Source organism: Carex rostrata, chromosome 15 (assembly GCF_964058835.1).
Source record: "Carex rostrata chromosome 15, lpCarRost1.2, whole genome shotgun sequence".
In the NCBI taxonomy this organism is placed as follows: Eukaryota; Viridiplantae; Streptophyta; class Magnoliopsida; order Poales; family Cyperaceae; genus Carex; species Carex rostrata.
The window spans coordinates 631243-644158 of NC_135932.1; the positions used below are offsets into that span (position 1 = coordinate 631243).

Genomic DNA, 12916 nt, shown 5'->3' on the forward strand with positions numbered 1-12916 from the left:
GAGCCTAGTTATCGCTGCCACGATCCTGACACCTTCAGTCCTCTTCTGTGGACCCATCATGTTAAGCACCGTGTCTCATTGGCATCTCTTGAGGTACGTGATTATTATGCGTAATGTACATATTACTAAAAAAATAACACGATTTGAGTCTCATAAATTTATAATAAATACAGGACGATGGCTTACTTATGGTGAGGCACCGCAGGTCTGAGATTCCGTTTGTTCCCCATCCGCTGATGACCCAATGCCTCTTGCAGCTTGGGTTGTATCAGATTGCCATGATGCCACAGAGTAATATCAATCCGTATCTGATGCACGGTCTAGCGGAGAGATGGCGACCTGAGACGCATACATTTCATCTCCCGCCTGGGGAGATGACAGTCACCCTCGGTGATGTGAGCGCATTGTGGGGATTGCCTATCGATGGCGAGCCCATAGGTGGCGTCTCAGACCATCCAGACCTGCAGAGGATGATACCGGAGTTGTTAGGGTGTCATCCGAATCAGCTACAGAAGAAGTTCAACAAGAAGAAGGGGGAGGAGGAAGAGGCCCGGTCTTCTGCTTACTGTATTTCTCTGAGATCACTCCGGGCTCACTTCTTCCAGAATCAGAATCAGATATTCCCTGAGACAGACGATGTTGAGGCGGTCAGGAGGTACCATTACGCTTTTCAATATTGTTAATATTGTTCATATTCGTAATCTCAATAATTTCAATGTTTTATATTGATTGTTTCATGTTGCAGGTATATTAGGGCTTTTGTGCTGGATCTGTGCGGTGCCGTCATGTTCGTGGACTCTAGCGGTGATTCGGTCCCGATTATGTTTCTCTCATTGCTGAGGGACCTTGATAAGCCTAAGAGGTGGAACTGGGGTGGAGCCGTTCTCGCCCATTTATACAGATCCCTGTGTCACGCTTGTTTGGTAAGTCTGTACTAATTTTGTTGTTACTTTAAAGTTGAAAATTCATACCGAGTTCATATTTACAGTTAAAATTTCAGGTGAAGAACAAGCAGATTCAAGGGCCACTTCTTCTACTCCAGCATTGGTCGTGGTCACATCTGCCCATATGTCGGCCAGATATACCACATCCACCTCCCCGTTGGAGAGTTCCAGACCCAGACAGATGCCCCGCATATGCTGCTATATGGGGCAGGGATCACGACTACCAGGAGACGGGCAAGGGGGTTTCTTATGTCCGGGGTCAACTCCAGATGCTCCGACATTGTAACATCGATTGGTTCCCGTATCGTGCATTTTATCGTAGCGGTCTTCTGAGTCGGTTGACATTGGAGCAGAGACCACTCTCGTTTTATCAGGGACCGTTAGTTTGTTACTGGATAGTGGAGTACCATTATCCCGATCGGGTGTCCCGACAGTTCGGCTTGGATGCCTTCATCCCGGAGTACCCGCTGATTGGTCAGGATGAGACGGACAGGTTCCACAAGTAAGTACTATCGTCAAAGGAACAAATATCGTTATCACTTTACTATTGTCATTTTAATTTCGTTTCTGGACTTTCTAATTAATTGTACTTGCAGAACGACTCACTGCAAGCCCAAAGTCGACTGGAGGCAGCGTTTCAGCTTGGAGTACGACTGGGCTGGACATCCGGAGCAGCACTTATGGAGTCCGCCATCTCCTGAGTCAGTGCCTGTAGGTCCCGGACGTTTAAGATATGAGGTCTGGTACCAGAGACACGGCATGCCGTCAGTCTACCTTACAGGCCATTACGGCGACACCCTTCGACGTAGACTGATGGAGGATTCATCTAGGAGTTTCTTGCCTTGGGGTCCGATCCATGCTCGTGCGGTAAGTACAACTGAAATATACTTTAATTAAAAATTGCAAGTTTTAATTACTTATTGTTGTCATAATCATGATGATATGTTGTGTGCAGTTACTGGCAGCTGTGAGAGGGGTTGGACACAGTTTGGTCTGCATGGCGAGGGATGCTTGGCGAGCCATAGGATGCCAAATGCTCGAGCACACGGCACCAGTCGTGGAGGTAGGCGGTTGGGAAGGCCGCCTCATTGGCATGATGCGCGATGCTGGAGAGAACATCAATTGGCGGGAGGCGATCAAGACTACCAGGCGAAATCCGGATGAGCCACCAGTCCCTATCTACGCCTCCGAGATGCCGCCACCTCCTGCAGGTGATTACAATTTAATATTACAAGTAGGACACACATAATCATTTCATTTTCCTCGAATTCTCGGTTCTAATTAAGTTAACTTTCAATTATGCAGCTGATGACTCAGGTTGGGCATTCCACGAGTGGATTCTGAATACCCAAGGATGGGACGCTTACTACAATAAATATGGAGTTCCGGTGGAGATTGGCCCGGTATGTCAGCTTTCTACATTCTATAGCAGAGTTTTTTTTGTATATATTAGATCTGACCTTATTTAAATTTAGGATGGAGTACCTGCTCGGCAAGACCCCCTCGGTTTTAGCACGAACGACCTTCCCTGTGAGGATACAGATGACGAGGTGATTGCCTCTTCGAGACCGAGATACAGAGATACGATGCAGCACGACTATGAGTCTGGTGGGAGTGCATCTCAGACCACAGATGGATTTGTATCTGCATTATTTGGCGCACCGCCTCCTGCCACCTATGCACCTAGCTGGGCTGAGGATCCATGGGAGATGCGTACGCAGACCACCGATTCCAGATCAGTCATTCCATTTGATCCATGGGGAGCCGATACGGGTACGCCGTACATGTATACACAGGGCCCGGGGGAGGTTGACCTCACTGGTGATGAGAGTCAGGGTGGAGAGGAGGACTTAGGAGATATGAGTCCTCACTCCCAGCAGATACCGAGGCGTGTGCAGCCGGACAGGGAGCTCAAAGGCAAAGCAGCTGCTAGGTTCAGTCCCTCGGGGAAGAAGCATAAGAGATGATTGCAGTTTTTAATGATGTTTTTATTATGATTGCAGTTTTTTATGATGTATTTTGGACTGTAGTATTATTATGATTGCAGTTTTATTTTATGTTGATCCATGGTTTTTATGTTTTTTCTACTTTACATCGAAACGGTCTTATGAAACTACAACATATCTGTTTCGTCAAATTATAAGTAATCAAGTGTTAAAACTAAGCAATTTCATCGAAACGGTCTTATACCTGTAGCAATCGCCTCAAAATCGCCCAAAAATATGTGCATTATCAAATCAAATTACATCAAACTTATAAAGAGTTATGACACCACTTATAATTATAGTCTACCATAGTCTAACAAGTGAAGTTCACGAATACAAAATCAGCTGCTACGGACCAGACCGCTGGTATCCCTGGCGGTCCACTAGCTGTCCTACAAAATCAGCATTTTCTCTCTCCAACACACACTACAAAGAAGGAGAAAGAGAGCGCAGACGATTGTTTCGGCGATTTCAGACGATTTTCTCCACTACTAAATCCGCAGGTATTTTTTTTTATTTTATAATTAGTCTATGTTTACTGTACAATTAGTCTATGTTTGTGGTTCTGTTCAACAGGATGGACAATAGCGAAAGATGTACTCATGCTACCAAATGTCACTGTGATGCAATACTTCTTTTGAAAAGAGTTGGTGTCAAATGTCCCATTGAAAATCCACCCCTTTCAGACGATGACTTTGTGGAAAATCCATATGGATATGGTATGAAAAAAAATTCGGCGAGCACATCGTCGGGTGTCACCAATCAGAAGCCGGCGGCTAAGAATACGGCTGTTAAGAATTCGGCTGCTACGAAGTCAGTTAGTAAGAAGCCGACTGCTAAGAAATAGGATTTTAAATTCGTCAATTTGGTTTTTTCGTTGTGAGATGTTTCTTGATGTATTTTATCATCTTGTCAGACAATTTATCAGTTATCTCTGAATTAATTATTGAATATGCTAGATAATATAACTGTAGTTCGGAAGTAGTCTAACATAGTCTAACAAGTAAAGTCCACGAATACAATTAAAGTTCAATGATACAACTGAAGTTCACCAATATTCATAAGTTAGTTCAAACCAAACAAAATAAGTTCTCCCAAGCAAAATAATAAGTTCATCTTTCACGACGTCGGAATAGACCCAATAGACGGGAAGATTTTCTGGTGCCAGCTGCAGGTGCAGCAGTACTTGTAGACCCTTGGCTACTAGATGATTGGGTCGCAGGAGGTGGTTGTCTTCTACCAGTTGCTTCAGCAACAACTCTCGCATTTTCTCTTTCATTGTGTTCGTTTATGGCATCTGAACATAACAACAGAGTTCAGTTATCAATATAATAAAAACATAAATTAATTCTGAAAAATGCTACCTACCTGCCCTGCGCCTGTCAGAAACGGAACGGCGAGCCTGATTTCCCGATGGCCTCCTACCACCCATCTCGTCCATGGTCATTATAGCACGTTTGTGTCTCCTCCTCCCCTTCCTTATCCATCCTTCTGAAGGGAGTATTCTATCACCGACATACGCAGGCCACTCATGCTGGTTGGGATAAGAATGGAAAGATCCACCCCAAGTAGAAGCAAGGTAATCGGTACGATACATGTCGGCGACATAGTGATCCTCGCAGAAGTTTCTCACTCGGCATACCGCCATCACGTGACTACAAGGTATTCCAGCTAGTTGGGGTCCTTGGCATGTACAGGTCACCTCTCTTGCCTCTCCGAATTGCACTACGTACTTGAAAGCCCTCTTCACAAACTCCATAGTGCCATCTGGTCTACGGCTGGAAGGAACGTACTCATTTGGATTGTGCACTTCGAATTCTGTACCGTCATTACCCATCGGGATCACGGTCATAGTTGCACCTTTATTCCTGTGTTTTTTTAGTTTCTCCTCCACCCTTGTTGAAAATGACTGGTTCATCCTTATTAATTCTGCGGCCTTAGCACGCCGTTCCTGAAACCATGTATTTAACTTGTAGAAAGTGTCTTCTACAACTGCAGCCACAGGCAACGTCCGGCTCTCCTTGAAGACTGCATTCAGCGATTCAGAGCCGTTGGTGGTCATAATTCCCCAACGGTAACCTCCATCACGTGCTTGAAATATTTTCATAAAAATTGCAAACGCTGGTGGTCAGCGATTCAGAGCCGTTGGTGGTCAGAGAAAAACTTTGTTGGCCCAACCACCCGTCTTCTTAAAAATTGCATAAAGAATCCCCAGTTCTCACCATCCTCTTTCCGAACAATTGCAAACGCCAAAGGCAACAGCTGGTTCTCAGCATCATATGCACATGCTATCAGTAGCCTCCCCTCGTAACGGCCAGACATGAAGCATGCATCAATGCTGATAACGGGTCTGATGAATGGCACAGCTTGGATACAAGGACCAAAAGCCCATGCAATGCCCTTGAATTGTTGAACTCCCTCTATTAGTACTCCATTCTTATCATAAATGGGGCCATGCCACCGCTGAAATACAGTGCCGGGATTTGTACTTGCCATAGCCTGGAGCAATGGTGTCAGATAGTTGTATGAATCCTTCCAACTACCGAATATTCTGCAAATCGCAAGTTCACGACCTCTCCACAACCTGTTATATTTTGGGATTACATGTATGTATTTGTGTCTGACGGCCATAGCCACCGCCTTGATGCTCATCGATGGGTCCAACTTAATGTCTGCCTCAATTGCATCGGCAATTAGTGATGCTGTCAGGTTTGAATGGTCTGTCCTTGTGGACGCAGACTTGCATGTATGAGGTGGTTCACACTTTTTAATTATCCATGCTTCCCCCGAACCCGCAGGGGTTGCATAAAGGCGAAACTCACAACGAGGGGCATTTTTGCATATCACAACCAATCTTTTTGATTCTCTTTTTTCTAATATACATTCCCAGTTGCCGTGAACGTGAGTCTCATAGATTTTCTTTACAAGTTCATCTATGTTGGTATAGACTTGCCCTGGGGCAAGTTCACGATTGTATACAACACGAGGACCAAAGAAACTAATGTCAGCCTCTTCAAAAGCTGTGGTATCGTTGAATGTGGCGACAGGATGCCTATTCCCTCGACCCCTGATTGGGAATTTTTCTTCCCTGGACAAACCTGGTACATTTGCATCACCATCTGATAAGTCATCAGATTCCCAAATTCCTTGGTATTCATCTCCGGTTTCCATTTCTCTTTCCGGTATGGCATCAATAGCATCAACATCAATATTAGTATCATTTGGATTAACGGATAACTGTATCGGTAATGACTCTGGTATAGCTGGAAATGTAGGGATTATGGGTGTCTGTCTGGGCGGTGGTGGTGGTGGTGGTACAACTTCAGTAAACTCACGGGAGTTATGGTACCCCGGGTTGTCATAACAGGGACTGTGGTACCCCTGGTTGTCATGAGGGGAGTGGTGGTACCCCTGACTGTCATGAGGGGAGTGGTGGTACCCCTGGCTGTCATGAGGGGAGTGGTGGTACCCCTGGCTGTCATAAGCCGAATTGTCATAACCTGAAGGTCCAGCAGGGGGAGCCCTAGAAGGTCCAGCCCCAGCCGCACTAAAAGGTCTAGCCCCGGCCTGGGGAACCCTCCTGGAATATAAGTCTATCATAGCGACCCCCCTAGACTCAAATTGTTGGTACACAGCCTTCCACAACTCCTCATCTGTTATAGGAAAACTCACAAAGTAAGGTCTACCCGCCCCAGCCCGTTGTGTGTCAATTCGGGTAGCCAATTCTAATTCATACCGGTCGGGGTTCACACCAGTCTTTTCATATACTAGTTGCTTAAGTTCAATAAATGTGGTTCTTTCATTAACCTGCAAGCCGAATGAGGCATCTTTCGAGTAATACACGCCATCTGCACCCTTAATTAGCCTACCGCCCACGTACAGTGCAACCAGCATTTTGTCCTTAACAAACTACATTTAAAAAAAAACATTCATAAGAATTACAGTATAATAGATTCATTATTTTTTGGAATTTAAAAGTTAATTATAATATTACTTAAAGCCTAATTTATAGTTTTTACAGACTGCGGGTATAATAATTATTAATTAAAAATTAAACATAAAATAATTAAATAAAAAATAATATACCTGTAGCAATCGCCTCTAAATCGCTTAAAATCGCTTCAAAATCGCTCTCTCTTTCTTCTCTGTGGTTTAATAAATGATACTGTGCTAGAGAGACAGCAGACAGAGCTGCTATATGGCAGCATAGTGGACCGCCCCAATTACCGGCGGTCTGGTCCCTACTGGACCGCCCAGGGTCCTGGCGGTCTGGTATGGAATCGGACCGCCCCAATTACCGGCGGTCTGGTCAGATTTAAAAAAAAAAAAATTGTCAGGTTATTATTGTAAAAATGTTTTTTTTTTTGGGTATTAATAAAAATGGCCGGTCAAATCCGATCCGTTCCAGGATCCACTGCAATCCTTCCAGAAGAATAAATATTTCGCTAATTAAAAACATCAGACGCCCCGATTGGTGCGAATTAAACAGATTATTCATGTACCACGTGTAGCTGTGATTGAAGGGGATCCGAGAACCCTATCTGTTAGCTACTGCAAGAGTACATTTTGGAAATACACCATGTCACTGAACCTGGGCCTCTTAGACTTCTCTTGGCGTCCAGAGTCGCATAATTGACCCATGCAACAGGAGCAACCAATATTTATTCGTAATATCAATAGTTTGTCCTTCGTGCGTATCTAGTTATCAGTACAGTTACGATCTATACGGTATTTTACGAAAAGAAAGCGTGTCATAATGTGGTAAGATAAGAGACAGAAGTTGAAGAATGAACTACTAATATGCTTACACATAATCATTTACGTGTATTTCAGTAATTGTAACCAGTACAACTAACGATACTGTGGATTTAGTATTTAGTATCTATAGTTTCTCTCTCCCGCCGTTCCCGCTTTCGGACCAAGATCCTTTTTTTTCCTGCTATCTTTCTCTGTCGATTTATATCGCTTTTAAAGGGTTAGATCCTCTCTCTCTCTCTCTCTCGCTATCTACATTCGAATATGCAATTATTCTCCATTTTACATTACTTCTAAGGAAATTCGAAGTGCGATCAGCATCGTTTAGTTCCTGACGGTGTAAGATTTCTCTAATTTTAAGTTTCTATTTTTTAATTTGTCTCCTTTTGTGAGGAATCTAGTAGCATTGCTAGTCATTTCTATTCGAATCAATGACCTCTAGGATTTCAAGGTTGATTTCATCGTGGTTTCTTGTTTTCCCTCTTTGAGATACTGCTAGCCACTGTTTGCATTGGTACGTAGGTAATTTTGTGGATTTGGCTGTAATGTTAGACGAATTCTGATTAAAAAAGTGAAATTGGTTTGCTTGGTGCGATTCACAACTTGGTTTAACTGGGTCAATGTTTCTAACCGGTGTGATTCATAAAAAAGAAGTACGTCAGTTATTACGTTTTCTTCTTTTTGGGACATATGCTATATTTGTAGACTTATAGTTTATGCCAGCTTCATACTTTTTTGTTATTGATACTTCTGAGACTGTTTGAATTTGGAATATATAATTTTCTGTCTAAAAATTCTCATTTTTTATTTTTGGTAAGATGGAAATAACGGTATTCCTTTATTCTTTTTTATTCCAGTGTCTTCTTACAGGCCCGTAGAAACAAATCCTGACACTATTCGATTGCACCTTAAACAAAGTTATGGCAAGCACTGATGGTTATGAAGAGAAAAATGAACTGATTTCACATATTTCATCTGATGCATCCTCTATTTCACGAGAAAAAGAAGTGGAGAGCCTTTCGATCAAAGTTGAAAGTCTAAAAATTAGCGAATTACCTGAAGCTGATGCACCAAAGCACAGTGACAAGGAAGAAGCTCTAGACAAGGTCTGTGATGCGCAAGTTAGAGAAAATGAAAATTTTGAGGAATTCCTTCCCGAAGAGAAACTTGTTGAACCGGTTTTTGATGGAACTGAAACCCTAGAGTTAGATACACAAGCCTCGTCTGTCTGGCCTGACAAAGCAGTTGCCTTAAAGAATTTTGTAAAGGAAAAGGGAACAGTTGTGGTGTCAACATTTATTCGCCGTTTATCTAGCAAAAAGGAGGAAGAAGGAGACTCACCTCGCATGGATGAAAAAAGTGAAGCTGATAAAATGGAGGTAACAGAATCTGAACTGAAAGAGGTAAATCTAAAACCCGATGAAAGGTCCATGTGGAATCCTCTCAGCTTTCTAAAGATCGGGCGTGATGTGCTAACTGAGCAAACCCAAAATGAAAGTTTGGTTGACGTGCCTGCCATGAAGGGTAGAATTGTAATTTACACTCAACTGGGGTGCCAGGAGTGCAAAACCGTCAGGTCGTTTATGCGTGAGAAAAGACTTAGTTTTGTGGAGATCAATATTGATGTCTTTCCAAGCCGGAAACTGGAGCTTGAAAAGAAATACGGGTCTTATGTGGTTCCGAGGGTTTATTTTAATGATGTATTAATTGGTGGTCTAAAGGAGTTGTCTGATATGGAGGCATCAGGTTTGCTTGATAACAAAATTAATGAAATTATGAATGTTGAAGCAGCAGCATCTTCTCCCTTGCCACCTTTGCCGGGAGAAGATGATGAGTCAGCAAGTGGCAAGCTTGATGAGCTGGCACCAATCGTCAGAAAAATGAAAGAGGTAGTAAAGCCCAAAGATAGGTACTATAAGATGAGAAGATTTAGCAATTGCTTTCTTGGGTCAGAGGCTGTGGATTTCTTGTCAGAGGATCAGTATTTCGAACGAGAAGAGGTGATTTTCAGTTTTTAAGATTATAGTTATTATTTCTTTCTCTTAATATAGTTATCTTGGATTATCTAATTTATCTTACATATCACGTATACGTAATCTCACTGTTAATATTCTAAAAATGGCAACATGATAAAAGGAAAAGTTATTTTATATATATTCAATAACGCCTTCTTAAATAATCCAGCAATTTGTTTTACTCAGGCTGTTGAGTTTGGTAGGAAGCTGGCAATCAACTACTTTTTTCGTCACGTGCTGGAGTACGTACATATCTCTTTCCTACCTTTAAAAAGTATCTTATTTTAAATCCTATTATTTTTCTGATGAAGTATTATTTTTCAAAATTATAGTGAGAACATATTTGAAGATGGAAACCACCTATATCGTTTCCTGGAGCATGACCCAGTTGTCATGTCTCAGTGCTATAACATTCCTAAGGGAACTCTTGATGTCTTACCAAAGCCTATTGTTGAGATAGCCTCGAGATTACAACTTTTATCACGTGCTGTTTTTGAGGCCTATGTGTCAGAGGATGGGCGACATGTTGACTACAGGAGCATTTATGGCTCTGAGGAGTTTAAAAGGTTAGAAAATCAGACAAAATTTAATTTTTATGAAATTTACCAACAAGCACTTGTGATTCTAGTATTCGCTAATTGAAGCATTGCTAACATAGACAGTGCTATAACATTCTATAACATTATTTATTTAATTACTCTAGAACCCCGACAGCACTTAACAAGAGTTTTGATGTAAACAAAGCTTTTGTGGAGATCGAGTTGAGGGGGAGAATGTGCCGAGAAAAGAAAAAAACAATTTAGAGACAAAAGAATGAGTGAGGCTATGCTAATATGCATATTACGAATCGACCCGTTCTATATTTTTATTTTCAAAGTTTGAACAGTTGATCTGAACCTTTAAACATGATCTCCGTATGAATGGAGATGAAAATTTATATTTTTTTGAATTTTTTTGCTCTTTTTAGATAGGTAAATTATTGTTTTCAGATTGTTCAGAATTTTTAGATCAAGTCATTTTCTACCTATCAAAAAAATAGGAAAAAACTTCTGAAAAATGTACAATTTGGTCTCCAAGTATATTTTCATATGGACATCATGTTTTTGATAGTTCGGATAGACTGTTTGAACTTTGAAAATGAAGATATGGATCCATAGCACAGGTCAATCCGTAATATGCATATTACCATAGCTTCATTCTATAAGAGCCTATTGTTCCCCTGGAAATTGGTTATTTTGTGAACACATTAAGTAGTAATATTGGGTTCTCTTTTTATGAAATATGCCATTTCTATAAGCTCACTAGAGTTGCATTTTTTACAGGTATGTAAGAATAATAGAGGAGCTACAGAGAGTGGATTTGGAGGAAATATCACGGGAGGAGAGTCTAGCGTTTTTTATCAATTTATATAATATGATGGCTATTCATGCAATACTGTCATGGGGCCCACCTATCAAAGCGATGGAGAGGAGAAAATTGTTTGGTGATTTTAAGTACGTAATTGGTGGGTTCCCATATTCACTCTCTGCCATCCACAATGGCATTTTAAGGAGCAACCAGAGGCCACCTTATAGCCTCACCAAGCCTTTTGCACCAAGAGATAAGAGATCCAAGGTAACATCTGCTTTTCCTCTATCCTTACAAAAGGGCAAAAGTGTCTGTGTCCAATTTTTCTTTTACTGCATGCAACTTCAAGATATTCATTACGCCTCTTTCCATTATTGGTTTTGAAGGGTGAATGTCAACTGCTTTTCTTGTGTACCTTATTAACCCTGGTGTGATAAAAAGAGATCAACAACCAATGTATCCATGGGAATTTGTTTGTGGACATGTAGAGGAAGCAAAAGCAACTTTGGAATATTATTATTATTATTATTTTTGTAAATTAGCAGGCAAATTGCCTACTATCTATTTCATTAAAACAATAGAAAAATTACAAGAAAGAATCTTAAAAGAGAAGTCAGGTACCTGACCTGATCTGGACCGTTTATTTTAATCTGGCACGAATCTCAAAGACCCACATGCATCTAAACTCGCTCGGCTGGATTAAGTCAGGTAGATATGGTACCTGAGGGGATGCTCATTCCCTGTTAACTCTATGCTGCAAATTATTGCTATCTCTGGAGAAAAATGTGGGCAAAATCGGGCTTTTGAACTGTTAATAAACTTATGAGGAAGGGTAGAAGAGTTATTTAAAAGAAAGAGCAGGGAATATTCTTATGTCTTTTCATTAGAATGTATTCGTTCATTTAAATTTGTATATATTATTTTTTATTGGCAGGTCTCGCTCCCGTACCCTGAACCGCTAGTCCACTTTGCTTTGGTAAATGGGACTCGATCGGGTCCGGCACTCAGATGCTACTCACCTGGAAACATTGACAAGGAACTGATGGAAGCTGCAAGAGATTTTATAAGGAATGGGGGGTTGATTATTGATGCGAAATCCAAGGCCGCATCAGCTAACAAGATTTTGCATTGGTAAGTAGTTTGGAAATTTTACTGCTTTGTTGCCTCCAGTAGGATACATCTTGCTTATGGATATGTCCTGTTTTGTGTGTATTTTAGGTACAGCGTGGATTTTGGAAAGAATGAAACTGAGGTGCTAAAACATGCAGCGAATTATATGGAGACCCCTAAGTCAGCCGAGCTGCTGGAGTTACTTGCAAACAGTCATCTCAAAGTAACCTATCAGCCTTATGACTGGAGTCTAAACATCTGAAATTTTCATCCAGAGGTTTTTATCTTATAGACAACATATCCATATTTCTCTGTGCGTACATTTGGATTTATTTTTTAAAGTTGCAATTCAGCTTTTGTTACAATATTAAGTTGAAATAAAATTCACTATGCAGAATATATGATATACCACCATCTGCACAAGTTGCAATTGTATTTTAGGGGTTGTTAGTTTCAAAATCCAAAACTTATTACATGATCAGTAGGAGTTGTTAATTTTGTTAAATATGGATGTTGAAAAATTGCAAAACATGAAATCCTTTTCTCCAAGATCCAAAATCATGAGGTAGAAAAACTAGTGCACTGAATTAATGATGACAACTGTTGATTTTTCAGTACCTCGACCTTAAACAAATCAATATATAAAATTTACATTTCCCGACTACAAAATATATAACAAAACAAAACAATCGAGCAAACACTGAATGAGTTTAGTGAAGCTTGAATATGCTAATGGCAAGTGGAGTCATGATCCAGCGAG

General features: G+C 41.1%; 3 protein-coding genes across 9 annotated transcripts; 1 reads left to right on the forward strand and 2 right to left on the reverse strand.

Moving 5' to 3' along the window:
- Nucleotides 1–3932: 3932 nt before the first annotated feature.
- On the reverse strand, nucleotides 3933–5002 carry LOC144565920 (uncharacterized). Its single transcript, XM_078315764.1, has 2 exons — nucleotides 4298–5002; nucleotides 3933–4226 (listed from the first exon to the last, which is right to left on the reverse strand). The coding sequence occupies exons 1-2, from the start codon at nucleotides 4989–4991 to the stop codon at nucleotides 4042–4044; spliced, it is 879 nt and encodes a 292-aa protein (XP_078171890.1). The 5' UTR covers nucleotides 4992–5002; the 3' UTR covers nucleotides 3933–4041.
- A 63-nt stretch (nucleotides 5003–5065) lies between these two features.
- Nucleotides 5066–7191, reverse strand: LOC144566590 (uncharacterized). Its single transcript, XM_078316640.1, has 2 exons — nucleotides 7016–7191; nucleotides 5066–6838 (listed from the first exon to the last, which is right to left on the reverse strand). The coding sequence occupies exon 2, from the start codon at nucleotides 6821–6823 to the stop codon at nucleotides 5066–5068; it is 1758 nt and encodes a 585-aa protein (XP_078172766.1). The 5' UTR covers nucleotides 6824–6838; nucleotides 7016–7191.
- A 641-nt stretch (nucleotides 7192–7832) lies between these two features.
- On the forward strand, nucleotides 7833–12555 carry LOC144566755 (electron carrier/ protein disulfide oxidoreductase). 7 transcript variants are annotated; one of them, XM_078316775.1, is made up of 8 exons: nucleotides 7912–8023; nucleotides 8127–8198; nucleotides 8542–9684; nucleotides 9886–9941; nucleotides 10032–10265; nucleotides 11022–11313; nucleotides 11981–12177; nucleotides 12265–12555. In XM_078316775.1, the coding sequence occupies exons 3-8, from the start codon at nucleotides 8605–8607 to the stop codon at nucleotides 12416–12418; spliced, it is 2013 nt and encodes a 670-aa protein (XP_078172901.1). In that variant the 5' UTR covers nucleotides 7912–8023; nucleotides 8127–8198; nucleotides 8542–8604; the 3' UTR covers nucleotides 12419–12555. The 7 variants fall into 7 exon arrangements, with proteins under 7 accessions (XP_078172899.1, XP_078172900.1, XP_078172901.1 ...); XM_078316777.1 differs by having other exon boundaries at nucleotides 8555–9684; XM_078316773.1 differs by lacking the exon at nucleotides 8127–8198 and having other exon boundaries at nucleotides 7833–8023.
- The last annotated feature ends 361 nt before the right edge of the window (nucleotides 12556–12916 follow it).

Excerpts from the sequence above, each read along its gene's own strand:
- LOC144565920 (XM_078315764.1), bottom strand. The coding sequence starts at position 4,991 with ATGACCACCAACGGCTCTGAATCGCTGAATGCAGTCTTCAAGGAGAGC. Across the intron at positions 4,227-4,297 it reads TTCTGACAGGCGCAGGGCAG|ATGCCATAAACGAACACAAT; the intron begins GTAGGTAGCATT and ends TGTTATGTTCAG.
- LOC144566590 (XM_078316640.1), bottom strand. The coding sequence starts at position 6,823 with ATGCTGGTTGCACTGTACGTGGGCGGTAGGCTAATTAAGGGTGCAGAT.
- LOC144566755 (XM_078316773.1), top strand. The coding sequence starts at position 8,605 with ATGGCAAGCACTGATGGTTATGAAGAGAAAAATGAACTGATTTCACAT. Across the intron at positions 9,685-9,885 it reads AGTATTTCGAACGAGAAGAG|GCTGTTGAGTTTGGTAGGAA; the intron begins GTGATTTTCAGT and ends TGTTTTACTCAG. Across the intron at positions 12,178-12,264 it reads GCTAACAAGATTTTGCATTG|GTACAGCGTGGATTTTGGAA; the intron begins GTAAGTAGTTTG and ends TGTGTATTTTAG.